At 46.1% G+C, this 13,642-nt stretch overlaps 1 protein-coding gene across 1 annotated transcript; it reads right to left on the bottom strand.

Moving 5' to 3' along the window:
• Positions 1-5,002: 5,002 nt before the first annotated feature.
• Positions 5,003-6,760, bottom strand: LOC123409294 (BTB/POZ and MATH domain-containing protein 1-like). Its single transcript, XM_045102233.1, has 2 exons — positions 6,500-6,760; positions 5,003-6,415 (listed from the first exon to the last, which is right to left on the bottom strand). The coding sequence occupies exon 2, from the start codon at positions 6,381-6,383 to the stop codon at positions 5,325-5,327; it is 1,059 nt and encodes a 352-aa protein (XP_044958168.1). The 5' UTR covers positions 6,384-6,415; positions 6,500-6,760; the 3' UTR covers positions 5,003-5,324.
• Between the last annotated feature and the right edge of the window lie 6,882 nt (positions 6,761-13,642).

Here is a 13,642-nt window from a genome sequence, read left to right as displayed (position 1 = left end):
CGGACTCTGATCGCGACGAAGTTCGACAGGCGGCCTAGCTATAACTAATTACGACCGCGTGCCAAGTTTTACCCCGATCAGAGAAAGTTTTATGCACACTTTTAAAAACAGGGATTTGACGATGCCGCGGACGCGTGCGTGTGTGGTCGGGCTCAGAACGGACAACGACGCAAACCGGCAACTAACAACGGATGCAAGTTTTGAAAACTCGCGGCAACGAAGATGCCGATGCAATGCAGATGATGCGATGATGATGCGACAAAATAAAATAGACACACGATGAAAACGGAATAAAGGGGAGGAATCTTCTGGAACGTCGGCATCGGGTTGTCACACTCGTACATGGACAAGTAAGCTTGGTTCGGGTCGCTTCATCTCACAATACCGCCAAATCAAAACAAGACTAAGTAAGCAATCTAAACATCAACACCCATAAACTTTTTTTTGTTCTACTCGTGCATGTTATCTACGCATAGACCTAGCTGTGATACCACTGTTGGGGAACGTCGCATGGGAAAAAAATTCCTATGCTCACCAAGATCAATCTATGGAGACTAATATCTACGAGAGGAGGAGTGCATCTACATACCCTTGTATATCACTAAGCTGAAGCATTGATAAATAAGGTTGATGTATCCGAACGTCTTCGCGATCCAATCATGATTCGTCTCGCGATCCGATCATGAACGTCCCGATCAAGTGCCAAACGGACGACACCTCCGCATTCAGCACACGTATAGCTCGATGACGCCTTCACCTCCTCGATCCAGTGAGCGATGGTGAAGTATAGGTTGAGTTCTCCGGCAACACGATGACGTGGTGGCATTGGTCGTGGTGCGATCTCAGCAGGGCTTCGCCAAGCGATGTCGCAATGCGGCGGAGGACAAAACGATCTAACGAGAGTGAGGGAGGGCGCCGCCCAAGGCTTGGTGTGTTAGCTGCCTCCCCTCCCTCTCTATTTATAGGAGGAAGGGGTAGGTAGGACGCAACCTTAGCCCCTCCTCCAAGGAAAGGTTGGTCGGCCAAGAGGGAAGGAGTCCACCTCCCACAAGGGAGGTGAGCGCCCAAAGGGAGGACTCCTCCCTCCCCAAGGCACCTCCTCCACCCACCCTTGGGCACATGGTCCCTTTAGGGGTCGGCTTCCCAGCCCACCAGGGGCTGGTGTGCCACCTCTTAGGCCCATGGGCCCCTCCCGATGGACCTTCGAAACTCTTTCGGCACTCTCGATACAATACTGGAAAAACCTGAAACCTTTCCGGAACCCAAATACCACTTTCGTATATATAAATCTTTACCTCCGGACCATTTCGGAGCTCATCTTGACATTCGGGATCTCATCCGGGGCTCCTAACAACCTTCGGTCACCAACACAATAACCCAAATATATCTATATCGTCACCGAACATTAAGTGTGCAGACCCTGCGGGTTCGAGAACTATGCAGACATGACTGGGACACCTCTACGATCAATAACCAATAGCGGGACCTGGATGCCCATATTGATTCCTACATATTCTACGAAGATCTTTATCGGTTGAACCACGATGTCAAGAATTCAGTTAATCTCGTATGGAGTTCCCTTTGTCCATCGCCCATCGGTATGTTACTTGCCAGGGATTCGATCATCGGTATCTCCATACATAGTTCAATCTTGTTACTCGCAAGTCTCTTTACTCGTTCCGTAATACAAGATCTCGTGACTAACTACTTAGTCACATTGCTTGCAAGCTTACTGTGATGATGTATTACCAAATAGGCCCCGAGATACCTCTCTGTCACACGGAGTGACAAATACCAGTCTTGATCCATGCCAACTCAACAAACACCTTTGGAGATACCTGTAGAGCATCTTTATAATCACCCAGTTACGTTGTGACGTCTGATACACACAAGGCATTTCTTCGGTGTCAGTGAGTTGCATGATCTCATGGCCATAGGAACGGATACATTGGCATGCAAAAAGCAATAGCACTAAGCTAGATATGATCAGACGGTATGCTTAAGGTTCGGGTCTTGTCGATCACATCATTCTCCTAATGATGTGATCCCGTTATCAAATGATAACGTGTGTCTATGGCTAGGAGACCTTAGTCATCTTTGATCAATGAGCTAGTCCAGTAGACGCATACATGAACATGTATAATAAAGGAGCTAGTCCACTTTGTTATCTATGCACCCACACATGTATTTGAGTTTCCAATTAATATAATTATAGCATGGATAATAAACGATTATCATGAACAAGGAAATATAATAACAACGATTTTTTTTATTGCCTCTAGGGCATATTTCCAACAAATACAACTGAGAGTCCAATTATAACCTACATTATACACAATATTCGACACAACTCTAATAGGCCACGCCTCCGGCTGTAGCAAGTCATCGTCGATTTCAACCACATCGCTGGCGTCGGCAAGTTAGTCACCAGGTGAGAGCAACCTCTCTTCGTCCCGTTTCAAAGTAGCGGTGTCGGCCTCATTCTATTTTCTCCCCAAGTTCCTATTTGTGTCGCCATAAATTAAGAGTGTACATGCCCTGAGCCTAGCTCTAGATGCTTCTCTGTTTAATTATAGGAGTGTTCCCTTTCGTTGCAAAGTAGGAGTGTACATGGACTGAATCTGGCTCTCGTATGCTTCTATATTAAGTTAGTTGTGTTCACTTTCCTTGTAAATTATAGAAGTCTTAAATTATGTGATACATTTGACGTTTTTATGCAAAACACTATTTTTAGGGTGCAGAACACTATTTTCAAATATAGCGACGCTATAACTTGTATAGCATCTGCAGAAGGAACCACTAAATCTTGTAGCGCGTTATTGTTTTTCATTGTAACAAATATCATCCACATTTGCATTTGTAACAAAAATGGCACAATATATTACATTTTGATAGCTAGTGAAATGAGTGGGGAGGGAGGGGGAGTTGTGCGCCTAAAGTGCAAGTGCTAGCCCGGAATGAAGTTGTGCGCATAAGGGTGTGTTTGGTAGAGTGCATGGAGGGTGCATGAGCACAACAGTTCCCTTCTCGACCCACTTTTGAGTGTTTGATAGTGTGTAGGGGGTTTTTTTTAGCGTGCATGAGCTCAACCCAGATACCCTCTTAGCATGCACGAAGAGTGAACACCTCAACAGCCGTTCACTGGTCAACATGCATGAGCAAAGTGAGCGACAATATGTTTTAAAAAATGTTCAAATTTTCTAAAAAATAATTTAATTTTCAGAAAATGTTTAGAAAACCAAAAATTATCCATATTTTCAAAATTTCTTCAAAGTTTCAAGATGTCCCGTTTTAAAAAAATGTTAACTTGTTTAAAAAATATTCAGATTTTCAAGAATGTATGAAGTTTTGTTTTTTCAAATTTTCAAAAAATGTTGGATTAATTTAGATTTTCAAAAATTATTCAGATTTGCAGATTTTTTTAAAAAAATTAAAAAGTTCAAACTTTCAAAAAAAACTTCGGAATTTCAAAAAATGTTTCCCATGTTTCAATTTTTGAAATGTTTTATTGACTTATTTAAAAATACCGGTTTCTATAGTACCCGTCGACATATCGAAACATATGCAAGCTACCAAACAGATTCTTAACTCAACATGTCTCAGCACATACACCACTATCAAACAACAGCAAATGTATGTAGTTAGCGTGTCTACAGTAAACATGTATCCGAGAAGAACAACCATGCTAGATTGGAAATGCTACCAAACACACCCTAAGTGGCTTTGCTAGCCCCTCATGATTGTCTTTTTGTCATAGGAAATGTGTTCTTGCAAGCACGTACGTTACGCTAATTTTATCAAAGTATTCCTAATTTCGAGAACAATTTTTGGCAGGGAAAGCAAAAAAAAAGTTCACAACTTTGTCAAGTACTCCATCCGTTCATAAATATTTATCTTTTTAAAGATTTCACTATGAACTACATACAGATGTATATAAACATAATTTAGAATATAGATTCATTCATTTTGTTTTGTATGCAGTTCATAGTTGAATCTCTAGAAAGACGAATATTTAGGAACGGAGGGAGTATTTGCGAACAGATTTGGTGATAAAAAATGGCAAACATTCATCAACGAAGGTACTTTGGTAATAGTATTAATGAAGACTTGCACAGGAAAGAAAATGAAACAAACATCAACGCTGCAAGTCAACAACCTCCCGGCGATAAATTAGTGTTGGGAGTACAATACAAAAGTTAAATCCCATTAGCTGCAGGAACCGAGGTCTGCTTTCACCACAAAAGCAGTAACTTGAATCTCATCAGCCCAAGGAACACAAGTCTGCTTTTGTAAGACAAGCCAAAGTTGTCAGTAATCGCCTGAAGCTTCACCTGTTCATCTTCCTAATGCTCTCGCCTGAAGCTTCATCTGTTCATCTTCCTAATCCTCTCGCCTGAAGCTTCACCTATTCATCTTCATTGGATGAGAAAGTGTTGCAGTAGTGGCAGGTAGAGTACCTTCTGTGTGCAGGGTGCAACATCTTCTTGCACTTGAACCATCCGATTCAGCTGAATACCTCTCAGTCTCTCGGCAACCAGCGGCATCTGGCTGAGAGAAGGGCAGATGGCATCATACCTTAGAACAAGCCTGCGCTAAATACAACGCTTGAATTGATCATATTGTTATCGTCGTGTTCATACCTACAAGCAAGTGTTAAAAACTGGAGTACAGGACTACTATTAAGATGTACGTACACCAGAACGTATGCACCGCCCCAGCACTAAATTATCACCTCCATCCCGAATTATAAGACGTTTTGGATATCTCAATATGGGCTACTACATACCGACTGAAACAGTGAACAAACACACTTAAACGCGTCTGTATACATCCGATTCATAAAGAAGTTGGAACATCTTACAATTCGGAACGGTGGTAGTACATCACAATGAAGGGGTTAAGTTGTGCCTTGCAGAAGTCAGGGAAACACAGTTACTGCTACTTGCATAACAAGAACAGAGGCCAACCCATCTGAGCTTCAGTGTGTTGGAAAGACAGGACACAAGCTAAGTAGACATGTATATACATGACAAGCACAAACAGGGACTACACATGTATCACCTGGTAGCAGTGATAAACATACAGGGAGATAGATACCAAATCATGGACCATTTAGACTAAATTACATCGCACTGAAAGCAGCAAGTTGCACACAAGCAATCCAGGGGAACACAAGCACAACCAGACACTAACCTCCCTGCGATTCGGTTCGTTGTTAAGACATACCACAAGTTAACTAGACACACCTGACAAGCAGGAACAGAGACTACGGCATCACTGAATTCTTTCAGACCTCTGGTAGCACCCATCTATGCATCATCTCTTTATCCCACGCGCAGGCTCGATTTGAGCAGGTCAGCCAGCACCGAAGGGCAGCTTGCCGCCAGGTACTTGTACCCCTCCGTCGCCAACACAGCATCAAGAACCTCACGATTTCTAATGATGAACCGGACGCACTTGGCCTTGAGCCGTGGACAGTCGTGCTGCTCGGCAAGAGCCAGAGACGTCGCTGCAGTGTCGACATTGATGCCATCAGAGAGCTTGCCTTCGCAGATGACCTTGAGCCTGTCCAGCCCGTATCTGTCAGCGGCTGCAAGCAAGTGCTGAGCTAACATTGTCACCTCCTCGCCCTTCTCGTCGAATTCCACCACGGTATCGGTGTAGATGAAGTGAAGCAATGCCTTGAACACCACAGCCTCCATGTCCTCGATCTCCACACGGTGCGAGCATTTCTCCTTCATGTCTCCAAAGAACTGGGCCATGAAAACCGGAGACCTCGCGGCCAGTATGCTCTTATGCGCGGCAAAGGACTCGCCGGACACGAGGAACGTGACGTCCGCCCCGGCCTCGCTCTGCAAGAGCTCGGCGAGGTGCAGGCCGAGGTTTGAGGATGGCACCGGCACCTCTTCGACAGGGTCCGTCGGCGTATCAGGCAGCTCCTTGAGGACCTCGATGGTGCATTCCATGGTGAAGGAATCGCCCCGGAGGAACGCCGACGCGGCCAGCGCGCGCCGGCCGACGACCGCGGCCTTGGACGAGCTCTCCTGCGGGCGGCTGAACACCTTGGAGATGCTGATCTCGTTGGACGGCTTGAGTATCCCCCTCGGGTCGACCAGCCGGCAGCCTATGGCCGCCCGCACGCTGCCCCGGCGGGGCTTGCTGAGGAAGGCGACCTCCAGCACCACGTACGGACCGGTGCCGCCGCCGGCGGCGGAGCAGGCCAGCGCGGGGTAGACGCGGACCTCCCAGTCGTACCCGTCGAAGGCCCACCTGGATCTGACGCAGCTGTCGTGGTCCATGCTCTCCGTCAGGCTGAAGCCGTCGATCTTGAGCATCCGCACCGAGCGCGCGACGGAGGTGAAGGTTATGCAGGCGTTCTCCATGGCGACGGCCCGCGCCTCAGATCGGGCGTTCTCTGGGCGGAGGTTGGACGGGTGTGAGCACGATTCAGCAGGCGACGGGAAAGGCGTGGGGACGGAGGAGGCGAAGAGCGGCTCACCGGCGTCGCTGGAGGCTGCTACGCGAGCGCCGACGGACGAGGGCTAGGGCTGGTGCCCCGGCGTCGGCGAGGCGGACCGGCTGGCCTGCCGGCGTTCGCTGAGGCGGATCTGGCCGGATTTTGGCTGGTGGAGGTCGGCGGCCGCCGTGGGAGTGAGGAGAAGGTGGAGGCGGCGAGTGAGGAGGATGGATTCCGACTGCACTAGCGAAATAGATGGTGGGAGGCTGATTGGGGCATACCTGGCCAAACGGGCCGACCCGGCAAGGCACAACACGGCAAGGGCCACGCATGACTATAAATGGGACAGTACAAAATCACTAGTTAGGGAGTACACCTCGCAACGGTTAGGCGGGGTGTATCCTTCGCGCGACAAGTGTCGTGTTCTGAGCGCGTTTGAGACCTTTCAACAGCGCTTCACGCGTGACACTTGTCGTGCAGGGAAGAGTCCCATTATTTCCGGTTTCTGTTTTCGCTTTTCCTTTTTAGCAATTAAGCCCCTGAACAATTTAGGTTTTCTAATAATCCTCCGATCTATTTGTTCAGATTTTCTTCGTCCCGTCTCGCGGCCGCCGTTCGCCACCGCCATTCGTTCCGTTGTGGTCGTCCTGCCGGCGTTCGTCCCGCTGTGGCCGTGTTGCGGCCGTGCGTCTCGCTGTGGTTGTCCTGCCGGCGTCTGTCCCGGTGTCGTCGACCTTCCGTCGTGGCCGCGTCATCATCGCATCGGTGTGGTTGTCCCTGGTAAATCGCCCTGTTGTTTCCTGTTTTTCTATTTTTGTTTTTCCCATTATATTTCCGGGAAATTGAGATTTCAGGGGAATTACGGGTGGGGGCTTCCAAGACGATCAAATGTCAACTTTCAATTCTGATGTGGAATGAGTTCTTATTGATCACCGTTCTTTTGTTCTCCCTGTGCAAACAAATATAAGAGCATTTAGATAACTAAAGTAGTGATCTAAACGCTCTTATATTTCTTTACGGAGGGAGTAGGTAATGACTTGCCCTTTTTGCCGAGCTGCAGGTGGCCCTTGTTCTTCCTTTGGTTCTTGTGTGTCTGTGTTCACTGTGGTGCTGGATCGTAGCTGTTCAAGGCGTGTTGTAAGAATCTATTTCTTGTTTATCTGATTGTGGCATATTGTTGATGTTGTTTTGATTGAAATGTATTCCAATGCCTTTGTTTATATGATTATGATGTTTGCTTCCATTCTTGTTGTAGTATGTTCCATGCAGTGCTAGATCACATCTTGCTCGGTACATTGAGGAGTGCAGAGCTTTAGCTATTCGGAGGGGTGACACAGATGTTGATCTTGCTCTTCACAACAGTGAGGGTAACTTATACCATGTCTGTTTAGACATGGTCGGATGAGCAGTAAATTCCATGGTTCTTCGTGGAAAGAACTTGTGAATGATTATGGTCTCCGTCATCATGACATTATGACTGTTAGGCTTGAGCATTATGGAACTATGATTGGTGTCGATTTTCATCGGAATGGTGTTATGTTGTTCCCTTTACCCAGTGTTGGTAAGTTATTTGTTGGACTGTTTTTTAGTTTTGTTTCAGTTTATACGTTTTGCTGTTTTGCTCAGTTTGTGAAATTATTTTTTTGTAGCTCTTGAGGATCTGAGTGAAACTCGGAGGGAACTTGTTGACAGTTGTTTTTATAGTCGTGGTGTCACTCTGAATTATCATCAAATGTATGTCATGCCGCGACAGCTCTTTGATGACAACTACATGTTATATTCTCCCTTTGTTCACAGGATTACCTCCATGAATGTTAATGATCAACATATGGTGAGCTTGTTTTTGGTTACTGTTTATTTATTTGTTATTTATGTATGTTGAGCTTTGCAGTTTATTTTTTAAAATTTGCAAGCTGAACATTATATAACTTGATGTTTTTTGTCAGGTTATTCTGAGCTTGGTTGTGAGTAGTTTAAAGGTTTTTTTTGTCAATTCATATGACTGGTTACTTAACTCTTGAAATTGGTTTGGATTCTGAAGATGATGATATATATGTGAGCATTCCTTGTTGCTACTTTATTGGCTTGGGTGGTAGATGTTGGAATTATGCCCTAGAGGCAATAATAAATATAGTTATTATTATAATTCCTGTATCAAGATAATCGTTTATTATCCATGCTATAATTGTATTGAATGAAGACTCATTTACATGTGTGGATACATAGACAAAACACCGTCCCTAGCAAGCCTCTAGTTGGCTAGCCAGTTGATCAAAGATAGTCAGTGTCTTCTGATTATGAACAAGGTGTTGTTGCTTGATAACAGGATCACGTCATTAGGAGAATCACGTGATGGACTAGACCCAAACTAATAGACGTAGCATGTTGATCGTGTCATTTTGTTGCTACTGTTTTCTGCGTGTCAAGTATTTATTCCTATGACCATGAGATCATATAACTCACTGACACCGGAGGAATGCTTTGTGTGTATCAAACGTCGCAACGTAACTGGGTGACTATAAAGATACTCTACAGGTATCTCCGAAGGTGTTAGTTGAGTTAGTATGGATCAAGACTGGGATTTGTCACTCCGTGTGAACGGAGAGGTATCTCGGGGCCCACTCGGTAATACAACATCACACACAAGCCTTGCAAGCAATTAACTTAGTGTAAGTTGCGGGATCTTGTATTACGGAACGAGTAAAGAGACTTGCCGGTAAACGAGATTGAAATAGGTATACGGATACTGACGATCGAATCTCGGGCAAGTAACATACCGAAGGACAAAGGGAATGACATACGGGATTATATGAATCCTTGGCACTGAGGTTCAAACGATAAGATCTTCGTAGAATATGTAGGATCCAATATGGGCATCCAGGTCCCGCTATTGGATATTGACCGAGGAGTCTCTCGGGTCATGTCTACATAGTTCTCGAACCCGCAGGGTCTGCACACTTAAGGTTCGACGTTGTTTTATGCGTATTTGAGTTATATGGTTGGTTACCGAATGTTGTTCGGAGTCCCGGATGAGATCACGGACGTCACGAGGGTTTCCGAAATAGTCCGGAAACGAAGATTGATATATAGGATGACCTCATTTGATTACCGGAAGGTTTTCGGAGTTACCGGGAATGTACCGGGAATGACGAATGGGTTCCGGGAGTTCACCGGGGGGGGGGGGGGGGACCCACCCCGGGGAAGCCCATAGGCCTTGACGGTGGCACACCAGCCCTTAGTGGGCTGGTGGGACAGCCCAAAAGGGCTCTATGCGCCAAGAAGAGAAAATCAAGAGAAAAAAAAGGAGGAGGTGGGAAGGAAGGGGGACTCCCTCCCACCAAACCAAGTCCAACTCGGTTTGGGGGGGAGTCCTCCCCCCTTGGACTCGGCCGACCCCCTTGGGGCTCCTTGAGCCCCAAGGCAAGGTCCCCTCCCTCCCACCTATATATACGGAGGTTTTAGGGCTGATTTGAGACGACTTTTCCACGGCAGCCCGACCACATACCTCCACGGTTTTTCCTCTAGATCGCGTTTCTGCGGAGCTCGGGCGGAGCCCTGCTGAGACAAGGTCATCACCAACCTCCGGAGCGCCGTCACGCTGCCGGAGAACTCTTCTACCTCTCCGTCTCTCTTGCTGGATCAAGAAGGCCGAGATCATCGTCGAGTTGTACGTGTGCTGAACGCGGAGGTGCCGTCCGTTCGGTACTAGATCGTGGGACTGATCGCGGAATTGTTCGCGGGGCGGATCGAGGGACGTGAGGACGTTCCACTACATCAACCGCGTTCACTAACGCTTCTGTTGTACGATCTACAAGGGTACGTAGATCACTCATCCCCTCTCGTAGATGGACATCACCATGATAGGTCTTCGTGCGCGTAGGAAAATTTTTGTTTCCCATGCGACGTTCCCCAACAGTAGAATGGTGTTCAAGAAGGAAGGTTTCGGTAATTTTCTTAGGGCATCGTCTATTGAAGTAAACAATTTGGTGCTCATAACCTTCAAAGAGCGTGATCAGGAGCTTGTTGTTATTTTCAACCTTCTGCCGCAGTGATCCTACTTATACCGTGGCTCTTGTCTTTTAGAATTATAGATATTCAGATATGTTGTATAGATGGATTGTGCTTCTTGTCTTTTAGAGATTGAGGGCCTCTCGCATTGCACATGCGTGCAACATTATAATGTAAAATCGTGCTTTACATCACATACCTTGTTTTCTTGTCTCACTATCTGGTGTGCCTGTGATATATAAATCGGATTGGATGTTCCTAATAGAAACCAGTGCCTGTGGTGGCTTCACTCCCGTGCTTGTAGGGTCTTCAATACCGTGGCTTTATAGGGCTGCATAGGGCTGCACACCCGTGTTCGTAGAGGCTTCAATACCGTGGCTATATTGGGGCTGCACACCCGTGCTTGTATATGCACCACTCCCGTGCCTGTGGTGGCTTCAATTCCGTGATTATATGGGGTGGAGACCCGTGCCTGTAGAGTCTTCAATACCGTGGCTATAGGGGTTGCATAACCGTGCCCATAGAGGCTTCAATCCCGTGGTTATAGAGGCTGCACAGCCGAGTTCGTAGAGGGTTTAATACGGTGTCTGTGATGGCTTGTGCTTCATTGCCGTGTCTCTGGAGACTTCACTCACATGAATGTGGTGGCTTTCCTCCCATATCCGTGCCTATGGTGGCTTCAGTTCCGTGATTATATGGGGTGCAGACCCGTGCCCATAGAGGTTTCAATACCGTGGCTATAGGGGTTGCATAACCGTGCCCGTACATGATTCAATCCCGTGGCTATAGGGGTTGCATAACCGTGCCCGTAGAGGCTTCAATCTTGTGGCTATAGAGGCTGCACACCCGTGCCCGTAGAGGGTTTAATATGGTGTCTGTGATGGCTTGTGCTTCACTGCCGTCTCTCTGGAGACTTCACTCACATGGATGTGGTGTCTTTCCTCCCGTAGTCGTGCCTGTGGTGGCTTCAGTTCCGTGATTATATCAGGTGCAGACCCGTGCCCATAGAGGTTTCAATACCGTGGCTATAGGGGTTGCATAACCGTGCCCGTAGAGGCTTCAATACCGTGGCTATAGGGGCTGCACACCTGTGGCCATAGAGGGTTTAATACCGTGTCTGTGAGGGCTTGTGCTTCATTGTCGTGTCTTTGGAGACTTCACTCACATGTATGTGGTGGCTTTCCTCCCGTAGCCGTGCCTGCGGTGGCTTCAGTTCCATGATTATATGGGGTGCTGACCCATGCCCGTATAGGCTTCAGTTCCATGATTATATGGGGCGCAGACCCATGCCCGTAGATGTTTCAATACCGTGGCTATAGGGGTTGCATAACTGTGCCCGTAGAGGCTTCAATAGCGTGGCTATAGGGGTTGCATAACCGTGCCCGTAGAGGCTTCAATACCGTGGCTATAGGGGCTGCACACCCGTGGCCGTAGAGGGTTTAATACCGTGTCTGTGAGGGCTTGTGCTTCCTTGTCGTGTCTCTAGAGACTTCACTCACATGGATGTGGTGGCTTTCCTCCCGTAGCCGTGCATGTGGTGGCTTCAATTCCGTGATTATATGGGGTGCTGACCCGTGCCCGTATAGGCTTCAATACTGTGGCTATAGTGGTGCACAGTCGTGCCCGTAGAGGCTTCAATGCCGTGGCTATATAGGGGGCTGCACACTTGCCTGCATACGCATCACACCTATGCTATATAGGGGGCTGCATACCCGTGCCCGTAGAGGCTTCAATACCATGGCTATAGGGGCTGCACACCGAGATCGTAGAAGTATAAATCCCGTGGCTATAGGGACTGCACAATCGTGGATATAGGGGTATTATTTTCTTAGTCATACATGCGTTTTCCTTAGATGAATTAGTGCTTTTTTGGCACCCCGTGCGTTCCTACTTATTACTGTGTTTTGTCTGTCCGTGACAGTTGTTCGTCTCTTATATGCACCACTGTGTAAGTGTCGTGTATATATATACCTTCCTGATATGAATGTGTGCTTTTGATTTTACATGACGTAAATCGTGTGTAGAATTGTTGTTTGTGATTTTACGTCCTCCGTACCTGTTGCTCACGCACCACCCTGACACAGGATTTGAAGTGTTTTTGTTTTTTGTTTTTTTATCGGTCAGGATATAAAGTGTTCATAACGGAAAGTGTCCATGTAACATAGGAACTAGTGGAACATAGGAAATAGTCAGTGTCATAACATAGGAAATTTCACCACCTTATTCTAAAATTACAGTAGGATAGTAAGTACGACAAACATAGTTTTGACACGACATATGTCTGGTATAGATATAAATGTATATTGAATCACTGTTCTCGCGAGAGCACCATGCAAAATAGGATCATTCTTGTTCTCACATCTAGTTGTTAGAATAGTGGACTTCAAAGGTTCGGTCTTCTGCGTTGTATGTTATGCTGTCTGAATACATTTTGCAGTTGTTCGAATATTTTGCCCTTGTTGAAGCCAGCTGTCATCATTCTGTAAGTTAGTTGTTCTCGCAACTGCTTCACATAGATCTGCAAAGCAGAGAAGTAATTGATTTAAAAAAATTATTCTAGGACTCAATGGTACATGTTGTTTGGTTTAACATTATATATTGAAACATCTTGTGATTTGATAGAAATAAAACTTGCTTTGTTGATAAAAAAGGTTGAGCTCGTGTCGATGAGTGGCATCAAGTGCATTATGTATATACCACTGTCATCCCTATAAAATGATAGTAATGTACCGTTTATTACATGAGGAATAAAGACATGTGTATTATGAATTATAGGTACAGTAAGAATAGACTCACGGTCTTTCTGAGTTAGTTACGCTTGTCACTTGTTGTACACTGAAATCGTATATTTTGTGAGGATGAGCATTGTAAGCTGAATGGTATGCTCTCTTGAAGTTTTCAATTACAATGTCTGAATGTTCCTTTATACCATCGCAATCGATGTAAGGACACAATATTTCGAAACGTTTCTTCTCGAAATTAACCACAATCAAATAGATAAAGCGGTGTTGTCTCACAGGAATTAACACCTAAAACAGTGAGCAGTAATATTTGTGAGGGGAAATATTGTTAGGAAACTGGATAAACAAAGACCAGGACAGTAAAGCGAAGTTAGCAAGATCAACTCACAAAGTCGCAGAGGCTTGGCATCCTGTATCCAATTGTTGATTCTGCAAT

Source organism: Hordeum vulgare, chromosome 7H (assembly GCF_904849725.1).
Source record: "Hordeum vulgare subsp. vulgare chromosome 7H, MorexV3_pseudomolecules_assembly, whole genome shotgun sequence".
Classification (NCBI taxonomy): domain Eukaryota; kingdom Viridiplantae; phylum Streptophyta; class Magnoliopsida; order Poales; family Poaceae; genus Hordeum; species Hordeum vulgare.
Note: the sequence above shows the minus strand (reverse complement) of the source record. Positions and strands in the feature narration are given on the sequence as shown.

Excerpts from the sequence above, each read along its gene's own strand:
- LOC123409294 (XM_045102233.1), bottom strand. The coding sequence starts at position 6,383 with ATGGAGAACGCCTGCATAACCTTCACCTCCGTCGCGCGCTCGGTGCGG.